Here is a 25,180-nt window from a genome sequence, read left to right on the forward strand (position 1 = left end):
TGATTGTTTTCTGACCACTGCAGGGGTCTCTAGGTCCGAAGGTTAGGTCCAGGCACCAGGAGGAGGCCCTGGGCTCTTTGTATGTCACAGGAGGTCTTAGAGCAGGGGCTCAGAGGATAAAAAAAGCAGGGGCATCCTGAGGTTTCTACCGTCCACTCTGGCAAAGCACCCAGCGGGGTCTTACCTGACCTCAGTGCACACTTCTCTTCTCTCCAAGTCATGATGCTATTGCCAGTCGTCCTTATTTTCAAAATCTTTTGAAATTGGAAGCTGGGCAGAGGCTGTTCAGCCAGTGTGATGCGTCTGTCACCCTAGTAATCCAGAAAGCCACGGCCACTTCTCCACAGACTTGGCACGAGGACCAGACTCTTCCTCTCTCCCCCAAAGGTCTGGGGAGCATGCCATCCTCGTGGCGTGGAAGGCAAAGGTCATGGGGGAGAGGGAAAATGCAGGTCTCCACTTGTCTGTTCCTCGCCCATCACAAGCCCATCTGTCCTATGAAACCCTTAAGCCTCACGGCCATGACCGCACAAGGCCAGGTGCAGCCCGGACACGCAGAGCGGAGAGACACCCCCGGGGCCTGGGAGTCCCTGCTACAAGGCACCAAAGGGTTTCAGGAGGGAACGAGGGTGTGGCTTCATTCGGATGCAGCCATTGGGAACATGAGCACATATTCTGGAAGTTGCCACAGGAGGAAAGTCACCAACCTTTCACCTACAGAGACTCCCCTGGGGTTTAGAAATGCTTCTCATCCACTACTGCCCTTTCCCCAAACCCCAAGGCCCTGTGACGTCAGCCTGGGGTCATGCTTACCCCTTCCACAGATGAGGAAACTGAGGCTCTGAGAGGTGAAAGTGACTCCCTTAAGGCCCAGGTGTGCATTACACCTGCCAAGCCTGCAGGCGGCAGGGGCGGGGCAGGGGGCGGCCCTGTCGGGGGTGCCCAGAGAACAGGGCTTGACACAACAGGGCAGTGTGGGGAGGTGCGATCCCACACGGGTCCAGGTGAGCCTGAGACGACGTTCTGGTTGGGGGAGGAGGGGACCCAGGGGTAGAACCGCAGAGACGACAATGCCGGCCTTGGTACCATCCCGACACTTACATCGCCGGGTATATCTCAGTTTAATGGGGAGCTGGCATTTAAAGGGATTTAGATTGAGACACAAATCCCTCTATTTCATTTTTCAAGACTGATCTTTAACAAATGTCTACGCCAAATGCCGTATTTCACACCCTCTGCGGCGCCCAGAAGCCATCAGAGCTGCTCTGTGGGCGGAGGGGCTGGGCTGGGGACCGTGGGTCACACCCGGACCGCAGCGAGAGGGCCGAGCGCAAGACACAACCACAGAGAGAGGTTTGGGTGTCCAGACCCTGGGGCGTGAGGGGCAGGCTGGGGTGGGTGGAGCAGATGCCAGGGGCCCGTTGTTCCGAATCAGAGCCAGAGCCGCACGGGGTTAGGAAGCACATCACTGCCCTGGCGAGTTCTGCCGCGCTCGTGCTGACTTAACTTCCATCTCAAATACACGATCTGCCTTTTCACAGTAAAGCAGCATCAGATTTACCTTTGTCTTTCATGAAAAAATAAATCACTAGGTAATGAAATGCCACGTGTAAGATTACAAGGATGTAGTAAACCAACAGGACAAAACCGTGTTCTCAGCAGCTTTGCCTGTCGTTCTGCCCAATTAGTTCATGAAACGTGGACTCAACAAAGAGTATCAACTCAAACAGCTCTGCTGGAAACCGGGGATGACTCTGAACTTCGCGCATCCTTAATGAAGGCTCACGTTGACACGCTGAGAACGCACTGCATGCCTGCAGGACCACAGGGGCGCTCCCGGCCGTGGCACAGGGCCGGGGGGAGGTGGCAGGCCCCGGACAGCCCTGGCCGGCGTGGCGGGCTGGCTGAAATGGACAGCATGGTGGTAGCAATGTCTGCTCGCTCTAGAACGGCTGTCCTGATCAACAGCGCTGTTCTCTGAGGGTCCCCCTACGGGGACACATACCCCATCGAAGGTGGGGCCCCAGGCTTCCCTGAGGACTGCTGAGATCTGGGACTATTTGGAAAACTTGCATCCCAGGCACCCCCATCAGGCTGAGCTGTAGGACTTGGGTACCTGGCCAGCATCCCCCTCTCACCGAGGTCCTGCAGAAAGCATTCTCTTCCATCTGGTCAGCAACTACCTGACCTCATGTGTTAAGTAACAGCCTCCTTGCAGCCCCCAAAGCGGCCCCTCCAGGGATTCTTCCGGCGTGAGATCTGCAGGCCACGAGTGCTTCATCCGTGCATCCCGGCATCCCACATGGAGCCAAAAAGGATGGAGGACAGGGGGGCGGGGGGGAGCGGAGGGGAGGGGGAGGTGGCAGTACTGATGTACTGATGTACTGATCACGTGACCCGGCTGCCCGTGCAGGGTCAAGGGGAAGGCCACCCCTAGGTACGGAAAAGCAGGTCAGAACTCTGCTGACCCTGACCCTGACCCTGACCTGGTCCTCTTGGTAGGCTGCCTGTCACCTCTGCGGTGTCAGGAACACCCGACCCCACCGTGGTGGCCCGTCCAGGGCCCACTGGCTTTCTCCACTGGACCCCTCTCCTCCTGTTTCAACCCTTGCCATTTACGGATTTAAAATGATTCAAAGGACAACTGCTTTAAGGAAAATCGAGACTCACGCAGCATTACCGTAAACAGCCATCCGCGTGTCACGCCTCCTCTAATGAAACTGGCCGAAAGCGCCCATGGGAATATTGTGGGTTTCGTCAAACCCGTTTTTTGTTTCTGGGCTCCCTTCTGCCGAGAAGATGAAGAATGTCAGTGCTCGCGATGCGCTGGTGCCGGACCAGCTACGTCTGTGTTTACACACAGAATCTATTAAAATGTCCAGCTATTGTTGCCATGATGAATAGCGGTGATTCTAAAGCACCCAATACGGATTGCAGACGGGGATCAGAGTCACGACAGGGTATTTTTCATTGCTTGTGAGGGAGAGAACTGGTGAGTGGCAGGTACCGAGGTTCTCCCGGAGGAGGACCCACCGTCCGCTGGTTCCTCCACGTTTATCCTGGAACCTCCTGCACAAAAGTCTCTCGCCCTTGGGAGCACGACATGGGCACAGAGCATCCAGGCCCCTCCCGGGTGGTCCTTGGAAGACAGACGCAGGGGCTGGCTTGGCTGGGGCCCACCCGTCTCAGCCCACTCAGTGGTGAGGGGGTGGTCCTCCCACCCACAGTGCTCCTTCCAGGCTTTTCCTCTCCCCAGCCCTCCTGCCGAGCTCACCCCTAGGCCCCAGGGCCCTGCTCTCTGCCCCCAGTTCAACCTCCGAGCACCGTGTGGGCTCCGGCAGAACCCGCCATAAACACCATCCGATCAGATTCCAGAAGACAGACGGCAGCCTCCCAGCTCTGCCTGGGGGGCGACTCAGCCCCAGACCTCACGGTTCGGCCAGCTCCTCCTCTGTCCCTCCCATCCCCTCAAGGGGCAGACGTGGCCCCGAGCCCGATACCCAGCGCAGAGCCGGCAACCAGACCGGGAGGGACCATGTAGGTCAAGGAGTCTTCCTGGAGAGACGGACTGGGCTGAGGCCCTGTTGCTCCCCGCCGGGCGGAGAGCTTCACAGATGACAGGAGGCTGTGGCCTCACCCTGTGCCATTCCTGCAGCCTCCTGGCCAGGGCCCCACTGGGCATCATCTGTAGGAGGGGAAAGGCCTGGGCAGGGGCCGGAAGCACGGACCCCGTGGGCCCTCTCAGGGCGGGAGATCCCAGCAGATCCTCAGGACTGACCATCTCCTCCTCCCACAGGGAACAGAAGAGACCGGGCAGAAGGCGGCCGACCGTGGCCTCGGATCAGAAGGGCACACGCCACCTCATCCCGGCTCAGGTTCCATTTCCTTCTGTTGGTTTTCAGAGCAGGAAGCGGTAAGGGTCTGTAATAAACCTTTCTGCTTGCCGGGATGGCTCATTCGTTTGGGAGCAGAGAGGACAAGCACCCCCCAAGTGTCCCCAGGCAACCCTGGCCTTCCCCACACCTGGTGTCGCGATAGTCCTATCTGTGGGAACTCACACCCGGCAGGGAGGCTGGGGACCCCCGAAGCCCTGGGTCATGAAATGGACTGAGCGTGTGTTCCTCCACACGGGGGACGGAGCCCACGGTTCCCGGGGCCCAGGGCGGGCGCTGGCCTGAGCCCAAAGCGGACGGATGGTCAGATGGTGGAGGAGAGAAGGCCTTCGGCTGTGACGGGAGTGAGGCCTGGAGGACGCCGGTCAGGGGGAGTGATAACCGCACCAAAGCCTCCCCAAAGTCCTTGCCCTGCCACCTCGGCCATGGAAGGAGCCACGTTCCCAGAGAAAGACAGAAGGGCTCCCACGAGGGACAGCAAAGTGGGGGCGTGGCACCCCAGACACCGCAGAGCATCAGAAAGGCTGCAGGAGCTCCTGGGTGGCCGCAGGCCTGGGAGGGAGCCTGGCAGGCTCAGGGGGCACCCTGCGGAGCCGAGGGGAACGCAGAGCCGGCCGGGCCAAGCTCTGGGAGAAAGACGAAGCACGGGCTCCCTGGTGAGGCCGGGAAGGGGGCAAAGGGCGCACAGCGGGCCCCGCCGGACCTAAGCCGCCTCCTCCCCTCATCGGCCACGCGGCGTCGGCCACCCAGCAGCGGATCTCACCCGCCAGGGCACCTCTGAGCTCCCCTCCAGGACCACGGCCCCTACCGCCCCTGCTGGGGGACCCACACAAACTGCTTCCACGCGGATGCTGGGGGGCCGCCACGTGGCCCCCCTTTGTCCTCAGCGAGTCCTGGCCCTTCCGACCTGGGTGCGGCCCTGGCCTGCTGCGTGTGGGCCAGGAGGGGTCAGGCCGGGGTCACCAGTCGTCCTGACCCCCGCCTCTCCTCACCCCCCTGCACCCGCTGTGTGCAGCCGTGTCCCCTCCCTGGCACTGCAGGCACGTCAGGGTCCCACCGCTCCTGCCGAGACCTCAGCATCTCACCTGCCGCCCCGCCCGGCCTCAGACAGTGACCTGAACTCCACGCCCAAGCCCATCCCAGTGCCTCGAGAGTCCCTCAGAAGCCGCTCAGGATGGACTCACACCTCGTACGGCCCTGGGTCCCGCCTCACACGCTGCTGGTGATGCCTGGTCCCCTGAACTCCAAGGGCCGGCGCCTGGGGAGCTGGCCGTAGACAGGTCCTGACTTCCGGCTCGGTCAGCTCCCTGGGAAGTGGTGTCGACGACCGACGTGAGCTCTGCGAGGAAGCGTGTGTGTCCATCGCGCGAGGTGCCTGACCTCCCCGAGGGCAGCCGCGGTGCCCGACAGGTGACAGGGCGTGAGATCTCGACACACCTGCAGGGCTGCGTCAGACCCGAGGCTCCCAGACATTCCCTGGAGCATCCTGGATGACTTCCCTTTTTGTGTTCCTGGGGAAGCTCAGGGCACCCCACTGCCTGACTCCTCTGCATTTGGGGGTTGCCCACAACTTTCGGGGAGCATATCCATCCAGTGCCCCTCCCTCGAGGAGCCCGTCCTGCCAGCGGGGGCTGTGCCGGGGGCTGGACCACTGCACGCACAGCCTCCTGAGGATGGGGCGCCCAGAGTGGGGAGCAGGGCCACGGCTGCCTGACCCCGGGAGGGCCGTCCCAGTTACTGACTTTAGGCTGGAGGACCCCTACCCCCATGGGCTGTTGGGCCGTGGCGTGGAATTCCAACGCATCCCAACTCGGCTGCTTTCTGGCTTGGAGCGCTTCCGCTGAGAAGCCAGATACACTCTGATGTCTGAGGCTTTGTATGTGACCTATTTTTTCCCTCTGAGTTTTTACAATGTTGTTTTCATCTCCAGTGGCCTGAAATTTCATGCTGATACGCCTCAGGATGGGTCTTTCTTCATTCATTTCTGGCCTGTGGTGAGTCCTGGCACACAGGAAACCCGGGCTTTGAGTCCTGGGAATTTCTTTAGAAAATACGTCTTTGATAATTCCTTCTTCATTGGTCTCTATTTTGGGATCTTATATTCTTTAGACCTCCTGAATCGGTCTCTAATCTGTTTCTTCTTTTCCTTTCCTACTCTTCCTACTTCTTTTTTGAAGTTCTGCTCCTGGTTTTTTGAGATTTCCTCAATTTTATATCCCAAACGTTTGCTGGAGTTTTAACAAATTCTGTCACACACACACACACTCATACAGGTACATATTAAGTCTGCGAAGACATATACACACATCACGTGTGTGTGCACGTGTGTCATTTCCAGAAGCGCTTTCTTGTCTTCTTACAGCTCTTGAAATAAGTCTTCCTTCAAGGAAGCTACTGCCTTGAGACAAGCAGCCCCGACTCTGGGTGGGAGCTGGGGGTGAAGGTGACCTTGGGCAGCGAGCCTGGCGGGCTCGCCGTGCATCTCCGTGTCTGCACCACCTCCTCTCTGCTGCCTCTGCTGTCTGTCCCCTCTAAGCTCCTAACCCCTTTCCTTGGGTTTGTGTGTGTTTGTCATCTCTCTCTTCCCACCAGACGAGGATCCTGATGCTAGAAGCCCGGCGGGGGGATGGGGGGCTTCACAGAGGGGCCTCAGACCCCAGCTCGCAGCGCCCAGGTTCTGCATCAGGCTTGGTTGGTAGGCTAGCAGGATACCCTCCCCCCAAACTCTTGTCCACCCGAAACCTCAGAATATGACCTTCTTCGGAATTGGGTCTTTGAAGATGCAATTAGTTAAGGACCTTGAGATGAAATCATCCCTCATGTAGGGCGGGCCCTAAATGAGACGCTGGCATCTCTCTAAGAGGAAAGAGGGAAGTTCAGATGCCCGGGGAGGAAGCCGGAGGCCGAGCCTGGTGGGACGTGGCCACAGTCCAGGAGGCCCCAGGACGGCAGGCAAACCCCAGAGGCTGGAAGAGTCAGGAAGGACCCTCCCCGAGGATGCAGAGGGAGCACGGCCGCACTGACCCCTCTGGACCTCTGGCCTCCACACTGCGAGGGGGTGATTTTTGTTCCTGGAAGTCACCCAGTGTGTGGTCACTTGCTACAGCAGCCGTGGGAAGCTCAGAGCCTAAGTTTCTCGGTAAAGAACCCCCCGTGTCCTGACTGCACCCTCTGGGAGTGGGTGGGTCTCACATCTCGGGACTTGGGTTTCTCTCCATCTCCGGGTTTTCAGGAAGTTCCCCTACACTTGGCGTTGGCCTTATAGGGTCCAGAGTTGTGAAGGTGTGATTCCTCCCCGGCGTGAGCCTCTGGGGGCTCCGGGCTCCTGCGGGGCACACAGGGGGCCCCAGCCACGGTCTGGGTAGGGAGGACCTGGGAGCCCTCCTGCAGCCTTTCCACGGCCCCCTGTCAGCTCCACCTCCACTCCACACGCAGGGGGCCTGCGCCCCGACTCCTGAGTCCTGGGGTCTGAGCGTGACGCTGCCGCTCCTCTGGGGTTCAGCTCCCCGTGACCTGCCGAGTGCAGCTGCCTCTCCCATTTGGCTTTGCTGTTACCTCCTCTTCCGTTCACTCCCCGCACGTCCCCGCCACATCCAGGGGTTTCCAGCGGGCAGAAGTGGGAAGCGTGTATTCTGTTCTTTACACCTGGGAGCCTGGTACAAGCACCTGCAAAGTGCCCCCTGACCGCCCTTCGAGAACGTGAGCCCCAGCGTGAGGGGTCCAGTGCTCGGGGCCCCCGAGGCTCCTCCTTCTGTGTGTCCAGCCCTGGGTGGGCACCTGGCACAAGGACCCTGGCTGAAGCGTGGAGGCCTGGGCCACGTGCTGGGTGAGCTCCTTGGACAGAAGGCCCCGGACAGCCTTTCTCAGGAATCTCGGTGGGAGGGGCCCACACTGGACACACACGAGACCCTTGGGTAGTACATTTTGAATCCGGGAACGCAGAGGCCTCCAGGTCGGACCTAGGACTCCTCCCTCCGGAAGCTCCAAGCGTCCTAGGTGGGGCGGCACTGGGTCTGCGGGGGCAGCCCGGATGAGGCCGGCCGGCCCTGGGACGGTGAGGACCGACGACCAGAAGGGGCACTGCTCCCTCCCCACCCCCTGCCCCGTACCGGGCTGGCTCTTCAATCCTGGACCAGCCACGTGGAGGATGGACACTCGGCACGGAGGAGCGACAGTAAGAGCCGCCTGGGCCTGGACGTGGGTCAGTGGGTCAGTGTGCGCAGCGCACGCTGGCCTAAGTGCCGGGCTGCCCGGCCCAAGCACGGCCAGTTCACGACAAGATGCGGGAGGCAGGGGTGATGAGCCGCAGGCCTCCAGGCTTCAGGCGGAGCTGGGCACTCCTCCGTCCCTCCGGGACCCAAGGGAGCCCCCCGGGGGCCCGTCCGCACCTCGCTGCTGTGCACTCCCAGGTCCAGGACACCTGAGCCTGGGCAGAATTTGGACTTCCTGGGGCAAAGGTGATCAGAGGCAGCTCCTGGGAAAGCGCTTCTCTTGTCATGAATTTCCATGACATCCAAGGTCCTGGAGTAGGTTGTACAGACACCCCCCAGAACACCCCTTGTCCCCCACGGTGGCGTGTCCACGCAGCACAGAATTAAAACGTAGGACTTAATTGTTCATCTGAGAGACGGATTCAACCAGGTGGTTTGCTCTGGTCCAGGAGGTATTCATTATAGCAGCTACTGTAGAACATCTTTAACACAGAAGCACCGTGCCTGGCAGATGGAGCATGTATCCGACTGTCCTGAGCGCCACCCCAGCTGCTCATATCTGGACAGAGGCCGAGGGTGGGCAGGACGGCGCTCCACTCGCGGGGGCCTCACGCCTACCCGGGGCCTGGCCTTTTCCTTCCCCTCTGCCTGCTCGGTCAGCTCTGCTCTAAGGGGCCGCGAGAGGGCCAAGGAGGGGATGCTGTTTGCGACCTTGGGGAGGGCCTATGAGGTCCACCTGCTCAACTTGCCCGGTGCCGACTGACGTCACAGGCAGCCCTCGGAACAGGGATCGCGGGAGCCACAGACGCCAGGTCCCCCCCACCGCCCTGAGTACCTCCGGGATGCCGGGTCCCCAGCTCTTCACTGCAACCTGTCCTGGTACCCGCGTGACCTCACCTGTGACACTGTGTGCGCGTCACGAAGCAGCTTTTGCCCTCAAGACACAGATGCTCCTGGATGTTTTTATTCTGTTTCTTCCTCTTTCTTTAAAACGCTGATCGTGAGCCACTAAGTTAATTTCACGACCCACTAATGGGGTGACGACCTGCACCTTGAAAAGAGGTGATCTAGGAGATGCAAACGTCAGCACGTGCCTGGGGTCTGGGCTCTGCTAGTCCATTAGTCAATTTATCACACGGATGTACGAGAGCCCCGAAAGAGGGACCGGGGCTGGCGGGACCACAGGGCCTGCGCCTGCCCTCGGGCAGCTCATGGTCTGCTGGGGACACAGAGAAGGGAGCAGCCATGGCCCATGCAGAGAAGGGGGTGGGGCGTGACCAGGCAGTGGGGGGGCGGTGACAGCCACTTCCGGACGTGGCCCTGGCTGCAGGGGCGCTGGGCTGAGACCCTGGCACCCGGGATGAGTTAGCAGTCACGTGGCCAAGCAATCCTGAGGTGTCTTACAGCCCCCCTCACGGAAAACCAATTTATGCTAAAATGTGAAACCCCACAGTGCTAATCTGCCGTCTGTAACAGGCCCGAGATGCCATCGTAGAAGGGGATTACGTGCTCCAATTATAAGGTGTTTGGGTCAAGAGCTCAAGTAAGCTTTTAAGAAAGTTTTGAAAATAGGTCTCCGCACGCAGGCCAGGGTCACCTCTGCAGACACTTGGGACGATGACAGAGCTCGCTGGTCCCCTAGGGTCATCTCAGCGGGATCTGCCAACCCAAGCACGCGGGGCCCACTTCCCCGGTGGGGATGTGACCCTGCGGGCCAGCACATAGGCGGGAGGTCACTGTCACAGAACACGTCCAGCCACTCGGCCATGTCTCCGAGTGTGAGCGCCTCCCGCCGGGGGAGTGAAGGGGCCCTGAGCGGGTGCACCCCTCCCTGACCTGCCCCGGGTGTGGCGGGGCCTTCCTGCCTGGACCGTGAGCTTCTCCTGAGGCACCTGTTTCAGCACGAGGCGCTCTCCAGGGTGGGCTGATCTCAGGATGCGTGCATCAGACTGTCTTCTCACCTGGAAGACGCGTGGGCCTTCTGCAGCGCCAAGGCCGCGTCTGAGTTGGGCAGAGCCACCTCCACGGCTCACTGACCCCCGGCCGTGGCCTCCCTCAGCCACCCCAGCTGCAGTTTTCACGGCTGGAAACCCGAGGTGATGGTTCTGAGCCCCGAGACCCGTGAGTCCGAAGAAAACGACTGTCTGCACCTTCCCAGCAAACGTCTTAGAGCAACTTGAGGACCTGAGGCTGCGCTTGCAGGGATAGGGTGCTGGGGCTGCCAAAGGGGCGCCCTTTGCACGTAGAGGCCCCCCAGAACCTCCGAGGGGCGGGGGCACAGGGCGCCGGGAGCCGGGACGGGCTCGGGGGCTTGATGGGAGGAGATGCCCCGATTCACCGTGAGGAGACTGAGGGGTGCTGCCTGGGGCCACGCGACCTGGAGGGCAGGCCTGACCCCGCATCCATGCACAGCCAGGCCCGCCACGGAGGGCGGGTGGCCCGGAGCCCCCTCCAAGCCTCACCTCCTGTGGGTGTTCGTTCAAAAGACCCCCGACGCAGCACCTCCGCAGCAGGGCTGGCCCGGGCCCCCTGCACATCCACACGCTGACCCCGGGCCCCACGGATCTGGGGGCGGTGGCCCTGGGGTCCAGGGGTCTGCTTGTCCCCCAGTCTCCACCTTTCGGGAAACCTGGAAAGGTCAGCTGCTTCCTAGACGGTCGGGGAGGCAGCGGCCCCACCTCAGAGGCCCTTCCGCTCCCGGAAAGGTCAGCTGCTTCCTAGACGGTCGGGGAGGCAGCGGCCCCACCTCAGAGGCCCTTCTACTCCCGGAAAGGTCAGCTGCTTCCTAGATGGTCGGGGAGGCAGCGGCCCCACCTCAGAAGCCCTTCCGCTCCCGGAAAGGTCAGCTGCTTCCTAGACGGTCGGGGAGGCAGCGGCCCCACCTCAGAGGCCCTTCCGCTCCCGGAGCAGTGAGGCAGGTGGCAGGTGAGGAGCTGGCACACCCGCACACTTGCCAGGTGTGACGACAGGTCCCTCGCTTCCGCGCTGCACGTGCGTGAACAAGCACGGCCGACGCTCAGACAAGCGCGCAGCTGCGGCTTCAACGACTGGGGACCCAGGGGCGCCTGCAGCAGCCCAGCCCAGCGCTTCTCGTGGGCGGCCCTGCTCGGGACGGGCCCCCAGGCCTGCAAGGGGAGGCTGCAGGCAGGGCCCCCCTGCCTGAACTCCCGCCAACACAAGAGGCCTCCGAGACCTCTGATGGGCTGTCTGGGTGCAGCCAGGGGCCCGCGTCTCCACTTGACGCCCCGCCCTCAGAATGTGCCCCCGGAGGCCTGGCTTGTCCCCACCCGGCCTCCCTGCCGGCGGTGGGACCAGGGCGTCTGTGTCTCATCTCGCAGCAGCTACACCTCATTGGCCTCTTAAGGACGTTGCTGAAACAGCCCATCTGACTTCTCCAGCGGAGGCTGCAAGGGCAGGAAGGGGTGGGTTTTCCTCTAGACTAATTCCTGAGGGGCCGTGGCCCCCGCTTCTCTGCCATGGATGCCAGGGGAGAACTCCAGATCCTTCCATGAGACCCCAGACCTCCCTGAAATAACGTCCCCCAGCATCGAGGCGAGAATTTTGGCCAGGAGCCATAGCCCACCCCAGTCCTCCGCTGTCTACGTCAATGTCACGAGGAAGAGCCCGGATGAGGGGTGAAAATTGGCTGGCGGAGTCCAACACTGTGCGGGCCCAGCGTACGGAGCACCAGAGCCGTCCCCGTGGCCCCGGCCGGGCAGCCCCGCTCCCCTGGCCCACACCATCCCAGCCTGTGCTTAATGAGTTTTCCTTTGGGAAAGGAATCTCAGAGCAAAGAGCCCCAAAGCCACTTTGCCGCCCTCTGCCTCCCAGACTGCGGGAGACCAGCCTGGGGAGCCCAGAGTCCACAACTGTCCCTCTCGGTGGGATCCAGGAGGGACAGAGGCACCCTCAGGGGCTCTCGGGGTCTGTGCTCCGAACAGCCACCATGCCTGCCTGGGGGGCGAGGGGATGGCCTGGACGAGGCCCACGGCCCCTCCCCAATCCTTTCTCTTTAAAGGCCCTTCGTTCCGAGGCCCTTCTGTGGGTTCTAACCGTCCCCCCAGCCTGGAGCTGGGAGTACATCGCCCAGAAACAGGACAACTTCACCGGCAATGTCGTGTGGGCTGACCGGCCTGGAGGGAGTTCTGTCCAGCCTCTCGGGCCGCTGGGCACTCAGTGACCGTGTGATGGGTCTGAGCAGCCCGGCGACAGACTGATCCGGCCGCAGAGCAGGGAGGTTCTGGAGGAGGCGGGGCTGGCAGCCTGTGTGTCCGTCCTGTCATCGCGCGTGTGGGGTGCACCCCGCCCCAGTGTGCTCTGCTGCCTGAGGCCCCCGCACCCCCCGCACAGCCAGCGCCGCGCACCTACCGTGGTGGTCTTTATCCGCCCGCCGGGCTGCGTGCACGTCCAGCCTGACCGGTTGATCAACAAGTCACAGCCTTCCCCCTCCAGACAAGGGAGCATGTCACACCACTGCTTTGTTTTGATGATTCGTGCTGCGGAGAGAAGAGAGAGCTGTCAGCGCTGGCCTGGGGCTTGAGCCGTACCTACGCAGCCCGATTCCCGGCACCGGAATTCAGGGACGGGACGGTCCAGTGGGCAGCGCCTGGTGTCAGTCAGGGTGGCCTGGCCAGACTGCTGCCCCCTCCCTGGCCTCGCAGTCAATCGCTCACTGCCCACCACCAGCTCTGCCATTGGCCACTCAGTAAGTAGTGACTGAGGGCGCTGGGGACAGTTTCAAGAACCTCCCTTCCTGGAGGCAACAATGTACTTCTCTCCTTTGTCTGGAATCTGCGTGGGAGCCAGGAAAGACAGCAGTGGGCGGGGGTGGGGGTAGGTCTCCCGGTCAGGACCCCCCTCAGATGCAGTGGGGACTGCCCGATTGCAGGCCGCAATCCTGGGGCCTGGGTGGGTGCTAGGAGGGAGGTGGGCAGGGGGAGGGTGGGGACTCCTGGCAGATCGTACGGAGGCCGCGGCCCTCCAGGGGCCTCATCCACAAAGGGGACCCCTCCCCCCGAGGACGTCCCAGGGCTGGTGACATCAGGACTAGAGTCCTTGTCATTGTCAGATGGGGTGGGGAAGGTAGACCCCGTGGCCGCTAAGCACTGATGACTCCAAACCCACGCTTCCAGGCAGAAGGGGGCTGCGTCTCTCTCTTCCTGGGAAACCCACCACCTTTCTGTGGCAGTGGCGGGAGGGCCTGGGAACCCATATGTGACGGAGACCCTGGAAGGAGGGACTCTGTGATGGCGAGAACATCGACTGTATGCATGGAACTGTTCAAGGAACCTGGGAACTACGGGTCGTTTTGAAGTAGGACGGAGTGATGCGCGTCCTTTCTAAAGCAGGTTCGACTGCTTTGGCGGCTGCAGCGGCCCCCCGGCCCCACCCTGCTCTTCCTGCATCTTGAAATTCTTAATAACTTTTAAAGGGTCCCAGCATTTCCACTTTGCATGCGGGCCGCCAATCACGCCACCAGTCCTGCAGGCAGTGACTGTCCCTACAAAGGCGATAGGGGACCTGAGAGGGGCCTCAGCCTGTGGGGGCCTGGGCCTTGGGGCCCCTGCAGGGGAGGGTGACTCGGTGAGTCTTAACAAAGGGTGGGCTGGGAGGTGGGCTGGAAAACAGACAAGGATGGCATCCCAGGTGACCCCTTGCTGCCAATTCTGACAAAGCAGCGGGAGCTGCGTGAGCACAGCGGGGAGTGTCCTGGGATCGACGGGCAGGCAGAGGGCCCGTGGGTAGTGTGCTGCCCACCTGGACCCACACCAAGCATCTCTCTACCCACAGCCAGCTGGTCATCCTGAGACCGGCTCCTTTCTAGGCCGAGCTATGGACGGAGCTGTGACCCCCGCCCCCTGCAGTCGCAGGATGAAGTCCTGACCCCAGAATGGCTGGACTTGGAAACAGGGCCTTTACAGAAGTACCTGAGGTTAAATGAGGTCATAAGGGTGGGGCCTCACCCCACAGCATTGGTGCCCTTATAGGAACTGACCTCAGAGAGCTCAGCCTCTCCCACGTGGGATGCAGTGCAGGCGGCGGTCTGTGGGCCAGGAGGGGGTCCCCACCAGTCAGCTGCACCTACATCGCAACCTCCTCGCCTCTGGACTTCGAGAAAATGAATTTCTGCTGTTCGAGACCTACAGCCTACGGTGCTTTGTGACCGCAGCCTGAGCTAAGACGGCCCGGGAGACCTCACAGTGCAGAAATGCCCCGCAGCCAACTGAAGTCAGAGCGGAAAAACACTCCAGCTGAGCGTCAGCGTGGTTCCCACGGAAGAGGAGACGCGGCTCTGCTCTCACGGCAGGTGTGGGGGACAGGCCATCTCGCTGCCCAGAAACGTCTCTAGGCCACGGCAGGCCCGGCTCCTGCCATGCCTTGCGCTCCACGTGGCCCTGCCAGGACCCGCGGGCCACAGGCGGCTGCATTCCCCAGCACATCCCCTCGGAACTCTTTTCCTCATCCGCTCATCGTTCCGGCAGAAGTCCCCGGAGCAGCCCCGCCGTCCCTGGTGCACCATTTTGGTGACAGTAAATGACAACACAAAAACCTCGTCGCACACCAACAAATGCAAACCGTAAACCCATGAGGCAGCGACAGGATTGAAATACACACCCTGCCGAGCCCCGGAAACCCTGTGTGCGTGGCTTAGAGACGGTCGTGACGAATTAAAGAAAGAAGGGAGGGCTTCTCTGGGGTCATCCAGGACAGACGGCGTGGGAAGAGGCTCAAGAGTGGCTAAAAAAAATCTGGACCTGTGCTCCTGTCTGTCTCCTGGGCTGCACCCAGGGAAATGCTGTCAGCGTACTGTGCCTGTCACCACGGGGCGGGGGGACCCAGACCCCAGCTGTGCCTAGGGAGCAGAGCCAAGAGCAGGAACGTGGCCTTCTCAGGTGACAGACCTGCCCTCAGATGCAAGAGGGAAATGCAGTTCTGGAGGCAGGGAGGCCGAGGCGAGGCCCCATACAGAGAGACTGGAGGCCAGAAGGGCACTGGCCCAGACCAGCGGGGCAGGGCAGCATGGGCCACGTCAGAGGCCTGGTCCTGATACCCACGCTTCCCTGGCTGGCCTGCAGGACAAGACAGCAGAGGAGGGAAGGGTTCAATCCTGCACTGCCGTGCCAGCAGAGGATCTCGAGCCAGCAGTGCTTCCCGTGGGCTCCGTCCTCCCCGGGAAGCTTGGTGACCAAGGGGACAGAGAAGAAGCTGCAAGTGGAGTACCTGGCCCAGGGATTGGCCCGTCCATGTGTAAAACACACACCCTTCATGGTCAGGTGAGGAAATAAGCCACTCTTGGCCACCGACCGTGGGGCTGGAGACGGTAGACGGACACTGGCAGAGACCGAGCCAGGCTCCAAGCATGCAGGGGGCTGGGATGCCTGCGGGTCTCCTGAGGCTCCGCCCCCGGCCGCAGCTCAGCTGGGCTCCAGGTCCTTGGTCGAGGACACGGGCCCTGTTCCTTCCCCCTTCCCCAAAGCACAGGGCGCCACCAAGCCTTCATCCCCTCTGCTCTGTCCCACACGCAGTACTGAGGCGGGGCGACGGCGGTGGGGGAACATGCACCCCCATTCTCCTGGGGGGAGCCCCACAAACATAACGGGACAACATCTGAGGGTCAGTCAGGAAGAGGGAGGAAAGCTTGAGGGGCGTAGGTCCCCCAGAGCCTGGCCACACACGTTCACACACACGTGTGCACATGCACAGGAATGCAGAGGTCACACGTGCCCACGTGCAGACACATGCACACACGTAAACACCCACAAAGGCATGCACACCACACCCACACATGTGAAACAGCACACACGTGTACACCACGGACATGCACACAGATACGTGCACACGTTCACAGGCACGCTCACTGCCATACTTGTGCGACCACTTCATGGGCTGGCCTGGCGCACAGCAGTCGTGTGGGCGTGTCTGCAAAACAAACAGGCAGACCTGCTGCCTGGCCCCCGCCCTGTCCCCACCTGGCGCGGTGGCCCGGGCATGCGGGTGCCGGCCCTGAGGAGGGCACTGGCCGGCCAGGCTGATCACTCAGCGCCTTTCGTTGGCCGCGGGAGCTCGGCTCACTCAGCCCCAGCCCACTTCCTGCTGGGGGCGGACGGAGGCGCAGGGCTGGGCCACCACGTCCCAGGGACAAAGGGGCCTTTCGTGCCCACACGTCACCACCTCCTCTCCTCTGGCCCCAGCGTCGTGGCAGCTCCCAGCGGGGGAGGGCATCGCCCAGGGCTGGGGGTGCTGAGGGGGCAGAGGGATGGCGGCTGACGGATGTGGACAGCGGTCCAGCCTGTTCCTGTGTCACAACCACGGGGCCCTCGGCCCGTGTAGGCCAGGGGCGTGGATCTCCCGCTGGCCACGCGCCCAGTGCCTGTCCCGGGCCTCGGGGCCCAGCGTGGACCAGCTCTGCAAGCTCGAGCCTCTGAGAGGAAGCGGAAGCCCTGGGACCCGGCCTGGCCCACACGCCTCTCCCTCCGCCTCGCACGTACACACGCCCACACGCACACACATTCACCGTGTGCACGTGTGGACGTCGGCCTGCAGGGTCCCCATCTCTCCAGTGGCCAGTGCTGGGGCCTTGGGATGGAGAGGCTGGGTCCCTTCTCTCCGAATCCCCCTCTGCGAGGACACCCGGGTGATTCCAGGTCCGGAGGGGCTCATTCCCGGCTGCCGCCCCCCCAGGAGGAAGCCGCCCCTGCAGCCCAGCTGCTCGTGACGGACAGGACAGAAGGCCTCTCGGGACACAGAGGGCGCCGGGCCAAGCTCTCAGGCAGGCAGGGGCCTGGTGGTTGGGAGGGGAGCAGGGCAGGGCCCAGGGCGTCCAGGGGACTGAGAAGGCCTCTCGGGACACAGAGGGCGCTGGGCCAAGCTCTCAGGCAGGCAGGGGCCTGGTGGCTGGGAGGGGAGCAGGGCAGGGCCCAGGGCGTCCAGGGGGCTGAGAAGCGGGGGGCCCGGCAGGGGTGCAGGTCCTGGACATGACCGGACTGCTTCAGGTGGGTCTGGGTCAATCGACTGAAGGGCCAACTTGCCAAAACTGTGGGGCAAACTGTGCCTGGAGTCGAAGACACATCCTGGCAGCTTCAGGGTGACAAGGGCCACAGAGGGGGGCTGTGGGGACACAGCCAAGAGGAGACGGAGTGATGTGCATTCAGGGGACAGGACGGCTCTTCCCAGGTGAGCAGGGCGGCGCTGCAGCCCACGAAGAACCCACGAGGACCCTCAGGACAGGTGCGCTCACCAGGGGTCCTAACAGGGACATAGCTCATCTGCCTTGGGGCCCTGCCTGGGGGACCAGCTCCTTCCTCCTTAAGAGACAGTAGGAGCCCAGCCCCTGTGGTCCCCACTCTGAAAATCAGCCGCCTGGCATCAGAGGGATTCCAGGCTAAATGCACTCAGATCTGACAGCCAGCGGAGGGAGGGGCCTTCGGTTAAGCTCACTTATACCCCAAAAAGCTAATGGTGCTTTACATGTGCAATTTCTCAGGAGCCTGCGAAACCTTCAGAGCTGGTCTCCAACAGCGGAGACCAGCAGCATCTGCTCCGGAAGGCCCATGAGACAAAGCTGTTTTCCTTATCTGCCCACATTTCCTGAGCCCTTGCCCTCACCAGGCCCCGTGAGGCTTAGCCCTGGAGCTGCAGTGTCCACCCTCCAGGGCCAATGCTCTGGAATTTTCCATCTCGGGAAAAAGAGGACCCACGTGAGGCAGGGAAAACATGGGAAGGGCCAGGACGGAAGGCAGAAGCTGGAGGGCCTGAGTTCAGACTTGCCCTGTTCAAAGGGGACACTTAGCGCTGTGGCTTCTCCCCAGTGCTCTCCTCGACTGGGCTAAGCACCCCTATTTGATTCCTTTCAACCTAACTGATCAGCATCCCGAGGAGGTACAGAGGGTCTCAGTGGACCCCAGTTCAATCAGCTCACCAGCCACGGGAGCCTCCTACGGCCGAGAGCCTGTGTGCCCAGCTGTTGATCCTGTGTGTGTGTGTGTACATGTGTGTGTGCACACACCTGTATGTTGTGTGCGCAGGTGCACGCACAAGTATTTGTGTGTGGGTACGTCCCTGTGTGACATCTGAAATTCTATTCTAGTGACTGAGCCGCACGTGTGTGGGGACCCTGCCGCCAGCAACACCCTCTCCCCACCGCGATGCCCATGACGCCGGGACGCCCTCCTTGTTTACCAGCACAAACAAGCTCCGAAGATGTGGAAGCGCAGAAACACGCCCCTGCACGATGCCCTCGCCCACCCCCCCAAGCCTAAGGATGGGACAACCAGGACGACCTTGAAGCCGTCCGGGGTCTGGTGGACAGCACGCCTGCTCAGACAGCAACGGCAGCGGCCAGTGCGCTGCTCGCTTGAGTCTGGACAGATGGACGGGGATCGCGGAGACCATCTCGCTCCGCTCAACGCCTGCGCCCTTTGCTGCTCGTAAATTGCATGGGTCCCTTTGGAATAAACTGTTTCTTCATTTCCATTAACAAGAGTCTGCTTACTTTACTGAACAGCTTGGAAAAATGGGTCGTCCAGAACAAAACCAGCGGGATTCCAGAAATCTCCAGGCACATTCTCAGATACAGCCATAAATGGACCTTGTCCGTCGGAGACGGGGAGGCCGCTGTCTCTGGCAGCATCTAACCCAGAGGTATCTGTCCCCAAAGTCCCCCGGATCTTGCTGGTGACACAGGGGTGAGGCCACATCCACACCCATGAGGAGAGGGGCGGCTGGCATTTAACATAAGCATAGAGATATTAATTACACACACACACGGGAGTCAAATATAACTGGGATGTATCAAGGGTTCTGGAAGAATCTATCGCGTGAAGAGCTGACACAGGCCCTGAGGATGCAGTCCATTTGCTACTGCTGCAGGGAACGTTTCGAGGACCCCAGGAGGGCCCTGGGCTCCCATCTCTGTGCTCCTCGGGATGGCACGTTGAGGCCCCTCCCAGGAGCAGTTACCGGCAGAGGCAGGAAGGCCCGTGGGGCTGGGAGGTCAGAGGGCACCCTGGGTAGCCCCCGAGCTACCCTTAGAGGACCTTCCCGGCAACAGCCACTCTCAGGCCGTCCCTCCCTGGCAGCCTGGCCCCGGGGACGGGAGGAAGCAGAGGCGTAGCGCTCTGGAGGAGGGCACAGCGATGGTGGGAGGACAGGCGAGCCCACGGGAGGCCCCGCAAGGCCTGGGGAGGGCCGGCAGCTGTGTGGAGATGACCCAGCACACCTGGGCCTCCCCGCCTGGCGGGCTCTGGTCTCCCCCTGACCCAACCCGGGGATCGGTGGCCTTGGGCTTGGGAGAACGCAAACAACCGGAGCATCTGCTGGGAACCCCCACGATTCCGGGAGAAATCCACTTTGCCCTTACACACCCGGGGCAGCTTCTGCATTTCACAAACTCCCATTTGAAACGTCAATGCCCAAACACACCAGGTGAGCACACCTGGCGGGACTGAGCAGGCCAGGTGGCTCCTGGGGGCTCTGAACCAAGCTGCTGGGCCGTGCAGGCAGCTGCCGACCACGGGGACCGGCTTGCTAACCCTCACGGGGAGTCCCGTGCTCCTTCATCGATAGACTGACTATTGGTTGTTACTTACGAGGAACCAGTTCGCCTGATCTTCACATCACACATGGGGACAAGGAAGCTCAGAGAGGTTAGGAGATTTCCACATTCACACAGCAGCCGGAAGGGGACGATGCGAGGGCTTGAGCCCGGCCAGCCTGACCAGGGTCCCCCACGCTCCCTGATTCCACGCGGCCGTGCACAGGAACAGGCTCCCAGAGGCAGCAAGAGGATAAGCAGGCAGGCCCGGCCGGCAGGAGAAATTGTGGCTCGACCAGGGAGGAGAGGAGGCCAGGGTGGCATTTGGAGCTCGAGCCCTTGGGGTCCGAGTCCCCGTGTGCCGCTGCTCACAGCTGGGCCCTCGGGTCAGGCGCCTGCCCTCTCTGTGCCTCGGTTTTCTCACCTGTGGGTGGGATGAAGGCCGCTGTGTTGGGGCAGGGTAGGGCGCTGATGCAAGGACAGAGCTGATGTAAGAGCCAGCCAGAACGGCCGCGGCTGAGGGAAGCCCCCGCCCCACCACTGTTCATTCTCTCAGCATCATTATGGGCTAGGACGGCGCAAGGGATGCTGGGGCGCGAAATGCGTGTGTCCCCCAGCACCAGCTGCTCTGCTGCAGGCGGGTGGCTGGCCCTGCAGTTGGTGTGGGACACAGGCCTCCGGTCCCAGCATCCTGAGCTCTGGAGGCCAGCAAGGGACAGCACAACCACACCGAGGACCAGTGCCAGGGCCACTGAGGGGACAGGGAGGTGACCCTCCCCTGGGGCAGCCCCAGCCCCCAGACTCTGTTAAAGGGCCCTTGTGTAGCCGCCGCCTGCCCCGTCCTTCTCCATCTCCGGGTCCGCTAGGCCCTCCACGCTGCTCCACAGCTACACCCCCAGCTGCACGGGACCAACTCAGGCTCCTGTGGTCCACCATGCTGTCCCGAGACGGGCATCTCTGCTGTTTGCGCTTTCCAGCTCAGCTGTGCTATCAACATGCCTTTCGTCTTCTTTTGAATTATCTTCTCAGGACATATTTCCGGGAGAGGAATTACGGGGTCAGAGGGTCTGAGCATCTCCACGGCCCTGGACGCATCCCGCCAGGCTGCCCGCCAAGTGGATCAGACCCCGACCACGGCCAATCATGTGTCCTCAGTTATCTGCCCCCAGGGGAGTTGGCACCGGGTCCCGTCCTGCAGGCGACTCTGTGACCATCAGTAGGCGGGTCAGAGGGCAGCTTTCCGACAGTCTTGGGCCTGAATAACTCTCTCCTACAGACATTTATTCTGTGCACGTTAGGCCAGTGAGCCTGCGTTCTGAGAGCTGCAGGTAGAGATGGCATTTCCCGTCCTCCCTGGAGAAGCTGCTCCGTCCCCGAGACGCCCCAGGCCGGAGTCACAGTGCTCTGGAGGAGGGGCGGGGTCTCAGCAGCGGCCACGGGAGACTCCAGGAGGCCTGGGTGGTGGCTTGTCCCAGCCCCTCTCTGTCCCCAGAAGCATCTGGCAGGTAGAGGATGGATGGGGTCCTGGGGCTCCCACCGCGCTGGACCCACAAGACCACCCAGCAGCAGCCCAGCCCCGAGGGGCCTCCAAGCTGGCTCCAGAGGCCTGGCTGTCAGCTCTGGGCTGCTCTGGCCTGGGACCGGCTGGGTCTGCAGTCAGCAGCCCGGGGACAGGGAGCTGCTTCCCATACTGACGCGCCGGGGCTGTGCTCCGCCTACAGCCCCCTGCCGCCCCCCACAGGGCTGTCTAACATAGACACAGGTATACGTCTATTCACGCGTGTATTAGGAGCTTCCACGTGCTCACACGTTTTGCTTGGTTCCCCATAATCAGAGTACACTGCACGCACGTGTCTGCCCTACCTGCGATTTCAGGGAGGGCTGTGCTGACATTCGTCAGTTTATAGGGTTAGCTTCATCCCCTCAACCTCCCCCCAGTGCCAGGCTGTGCCGACCCCTCTTGTAGGAACTGGGTACATAGAATGGCCTCCAACGGTCCCAAAACATGCTTCGGGGCTTTGCCACAGCTGATTACAGCGGACAGCCGGGAAGGGGGGCCTGTGACGGCAGCGGGGCCTTGGATCACAGCAGCTCCTGGCTACCCACCTGTGTTCCGGGGGCCCCAGACGTCCCAGCTGAGAGCGCGGTGTGGATTCTCACAGCAGCCTCAGACGGGCACAGGGCCGTGGGGAGAAGGAACACAGACCCTGAAGTCCCGGTAAGGAGCTGCCCGGGTACAGGTGAGGGAGGGAGGGAGGGAGGGGCTCCGTGCAGAGAAGCCCCCATGCAGGGCTGGCCCTGCACACACACCTGCTCCAGCTCCCAGCTCTGAGGCCCACTTGGTGACAGACGGACTTCAGCCTGCTGGGACCAGGATGGAGGGACGTAGGGTCCGTCATCTGTGGACCCTGTTGGTGAGGCTTAGTGGGCTCAGCTGGAGAAGCTGTGAGGAGACGCAGGCCTAACAGGGCGTCCTGGGCAGCCACACGTGGCCGCTGACCCTACGTCCGCACTGGTCCAGGTGATGGTTTAAAAGCTCGCTGTGCTGCGGCGCAGGGGTAGTGCACGGAAAAGGGGGTCCACGAGGATGCTGGGGGGGTGGAGCAGGTGGGCCTGGATACACAGGTGAGCATCGGGCCAGGAGAAGGGTGCCAGGGACGAAGAGCCCTCCCTATCCCGGCTTTCCGGAACCTTCTCTGACCCTGCCCGGCTTCTGCTCCTGGTCTGGGGTGGGTGGCTTGTTACCGCTACCATGGCCCCCACTGTTCCTGGGGTCACGGGGCCTGACGCTCAGCACCGTGTGCGGGTCACGTACCTGTCCCCCCTCACTGGTTTGGTCATCGCCCCTCCCCCACCCCCACCCCCACTCAAGACGGGCAGGACAGTAAGGCCAAAACGCCAACAGGAAGAGCTGCGTCAGCACAGGGTCCCGAAGACCCCATCCCATTCCATCCTCACCAGGCCAGAGCAGGAAGGGGGGTCCCAGCCAGCAGACTAGGGACGGGCTCCGAGGGGCAGCCCCCCGCACCCCTGCACCACCCCCAAGCCAGCCGGGGCCTGACTCTGCGGTCCAGGGGTGGCCTCTGTGCCCAACCTGGCCGGGGAGCCCGGGGCTCAGGGACTTCTTGGGAGCAGCCCGCCTCCTCTCTGAGGGGGGCCACCCCAGGGGTCTGGCTCCGGGCTCCCTGAACTGCTCTGGTCTCCTTGGTCACTTGGGATGGACAGACGTCAGTGAGCCAGTCCAAACTGCAAAACCTGTGAGTCACACCTTCCTCCTTCGCAGGCAAGGCAGCTGTCAGTTTTCTGGAGTCTTCTCAGATGTTCTGAACACGCCGGGGCCAAGCACGGGAGGCCCCCGTCCGCCCTTGGCACCGGGATTAACCCATCAGGGAAGCGAGTGGGATGGGAGTGGGCACAGCTCAGCCGCTGGGACCCCTGAGCTCAAGGGGCCTGTCAACCTCTACCTCCCGGGCAAAGAGGGCCATGGTCACTCACTCAGGCTGCACTCACCCCAAGCCATGGGGCACGCCCAGCTCAAGGATGTGGGCCTGCTCTCAGGACCAAGGGGCAGGCGGGGAGACCCACTTTCCCTGGAGAAGCCTGGGGTCCAGTGACCCCAAGGCCATGCACGTTCCCGGGTGGGGTCTGTGATGGAGGCCAAGGCCGGGGGCCCCACCAGGCTGGCACACGTCACACTCAAGACCCGACAATTCGGGAAGAAAAGGCACATTCTCCTCCTGCTCATTCATGCCGAATCCTTTAATCACTCAGAAAAGAAAACTCTGCAAGACCCAGATGACATTTTAAAATTAGACAAAATTTGCTTTCGACAACTTCTAGACAGCATAATTTAGCGAGAACAGTCTCGATAATTATTTTTTCTTTAAATAGTTGCAGTAGATGGATTGATTTTTGAGACGGTTCCCTGATTAGTGAGGTTCATTAGCTGCCGGGGACCTGTCCCCACCAGAGCTCAAGAATGGAGACGTTTCCCTGTATGACTGGTTAGCGTCCTGCGCCCGTGGAAAGCACTCCAGATTTGGGTAAGCAAATTGGATTGAGAGAGAAAAACCCCAGTTGTCATGAGCTACCTGTCTCGTTATTTCACTAGGATTAAGAAATGTAAGTAGAGGGGAAAAGAAAAACACTCCAATCATCTTTCTTGGGCAAATTCCCATGAATTGACAGAAGCTCCTCGAGAGGGTAGAAAGGAGATGCAACCGGCTTTTCATTTTAACCTGAGGCAGGAAAGCATCTCCCTGGTTCCGGGAGGTGGCAGGGCTCCTGGGGGGCAGCAGGGGAGCGTCACGGCCTCACTGTGTGGAGACCCTGCACATCCCTCCGTAGAGAGCTGGGACACACTTTCATTTAGGGAGGCCACTTGTGGAGCCGGGCACCCATGGGGGTGGGGGCTGTGTTGTGGGTCAGTCTCCCAGGAAGTGATGAGGGCCATGGTCCAGGGGCGTGCTCTTGCCTGCATGGGGGAGACGCTGGACATGACAGAGGGGCACTGAGGCTGAGAGCACCGGCTGCTTTCAGGGAATCCAGGACCCCACTAGGACACAGACCTATCAAGCCCTCACAGAAAGTTTCACTGTGAGGCGCGTGAGATACTTAGAAAACCGTCCTCTGTCCACTCATTTCTCCTGTTCACCTGCCCATCCATCCAGTCACCCACCCCTCCATTCACCCAACTACCCATCCACCCAACTACTCATCCACCCAACTATCCATCCATCCACTCGACTCATCCATCCATCCACCCATCCATCCACCCATCCATCCATCCACCCACCCATCCACCCATCCATCCACCCATCCACCCATCCATCCACCCACTCATCCACCCATCCATCCATCCATCCATCCATCCACCCATCCACCCACCCATCCATCCACCCATCCACCCATCCATCCACCCATCCATCCACCCATCCATCCACCCATCCATCCATCCATCCACACATCCACACATCCATCCATCCACCCATCCACACATCCATCCATCCACCCACCCATCCACCCATCCATCCACCCATCCATCCACCCATCCATCCATCCACCCATCCACCCACCCATCCATCCACCCATCCACCCATCCATCCACCCATCCATCCACCCATCCATCCACCCATCCATCCATCCATCCACACATCCACACATCCATCCATCCACCCATCCACCCATCCATCCACCCATCCACCCATCCATCCACCCACTCATCCACCCATCCATCCATCCATCCACACATCCACACATCCATCCATCCACCCATCCACACATCCATCCATCCACCCACCCATCCACCCATCCATCCATCCATCCATCCACCCATCCATCCACCCACCCATCCACCCACCCATCCATCCATCCATCCACCCACCCACCCACCCATCCATCCACCCACCCATCCACCCATCCATCCATCCACCCACCCATCTACCCATCCATCCACCCATCCACCCATCCACCCACCCACTCATCCACCCATCCACCCATCCATCCATCCACCCATCCATCCATCCATCCACTCAAACCTTAGG

The 25,180-nt window shown here is 61.5% G+C and overlaps 1 protein-coding gene across 2 annotated transcripts in view; it reads right to left on the bottom strand.

The window, feature by feature from the left end:
• The window catches only part of TAFA5 (TAFA chemokine like family member 5), a 190,607-nt gene that overhangs the window by 18,158 nt on the left and 147,269 nt on the right, over positions 1-25,180 (bottom strand). For both annotated transcript variants that reach the window (XM_079936990.1, XM_079936991.1), the window contains exon 3: positions 12,473-12,600. In XM_079936990.1, coding sequence (XP_079793116.1) covers positions 12,473-12,600 — 128 coding nt within the window. The remainder of the gene's footprint in view (positions 1-12,472; positions 12,601-25,180) is intronic.

Source organism: Stenella coeruleoalba (genome assembly GCF_951394435.1).
Source record: "Stenella coeruleoalba genome assembly, chromosome: 11".
Classification (NCBI taxonomy): Eukaryota; Metazoa; Chordata; class Mammalia; order Artiodactyla; family Delphinidae; genus Stenella; species Stenella coeruleoalba.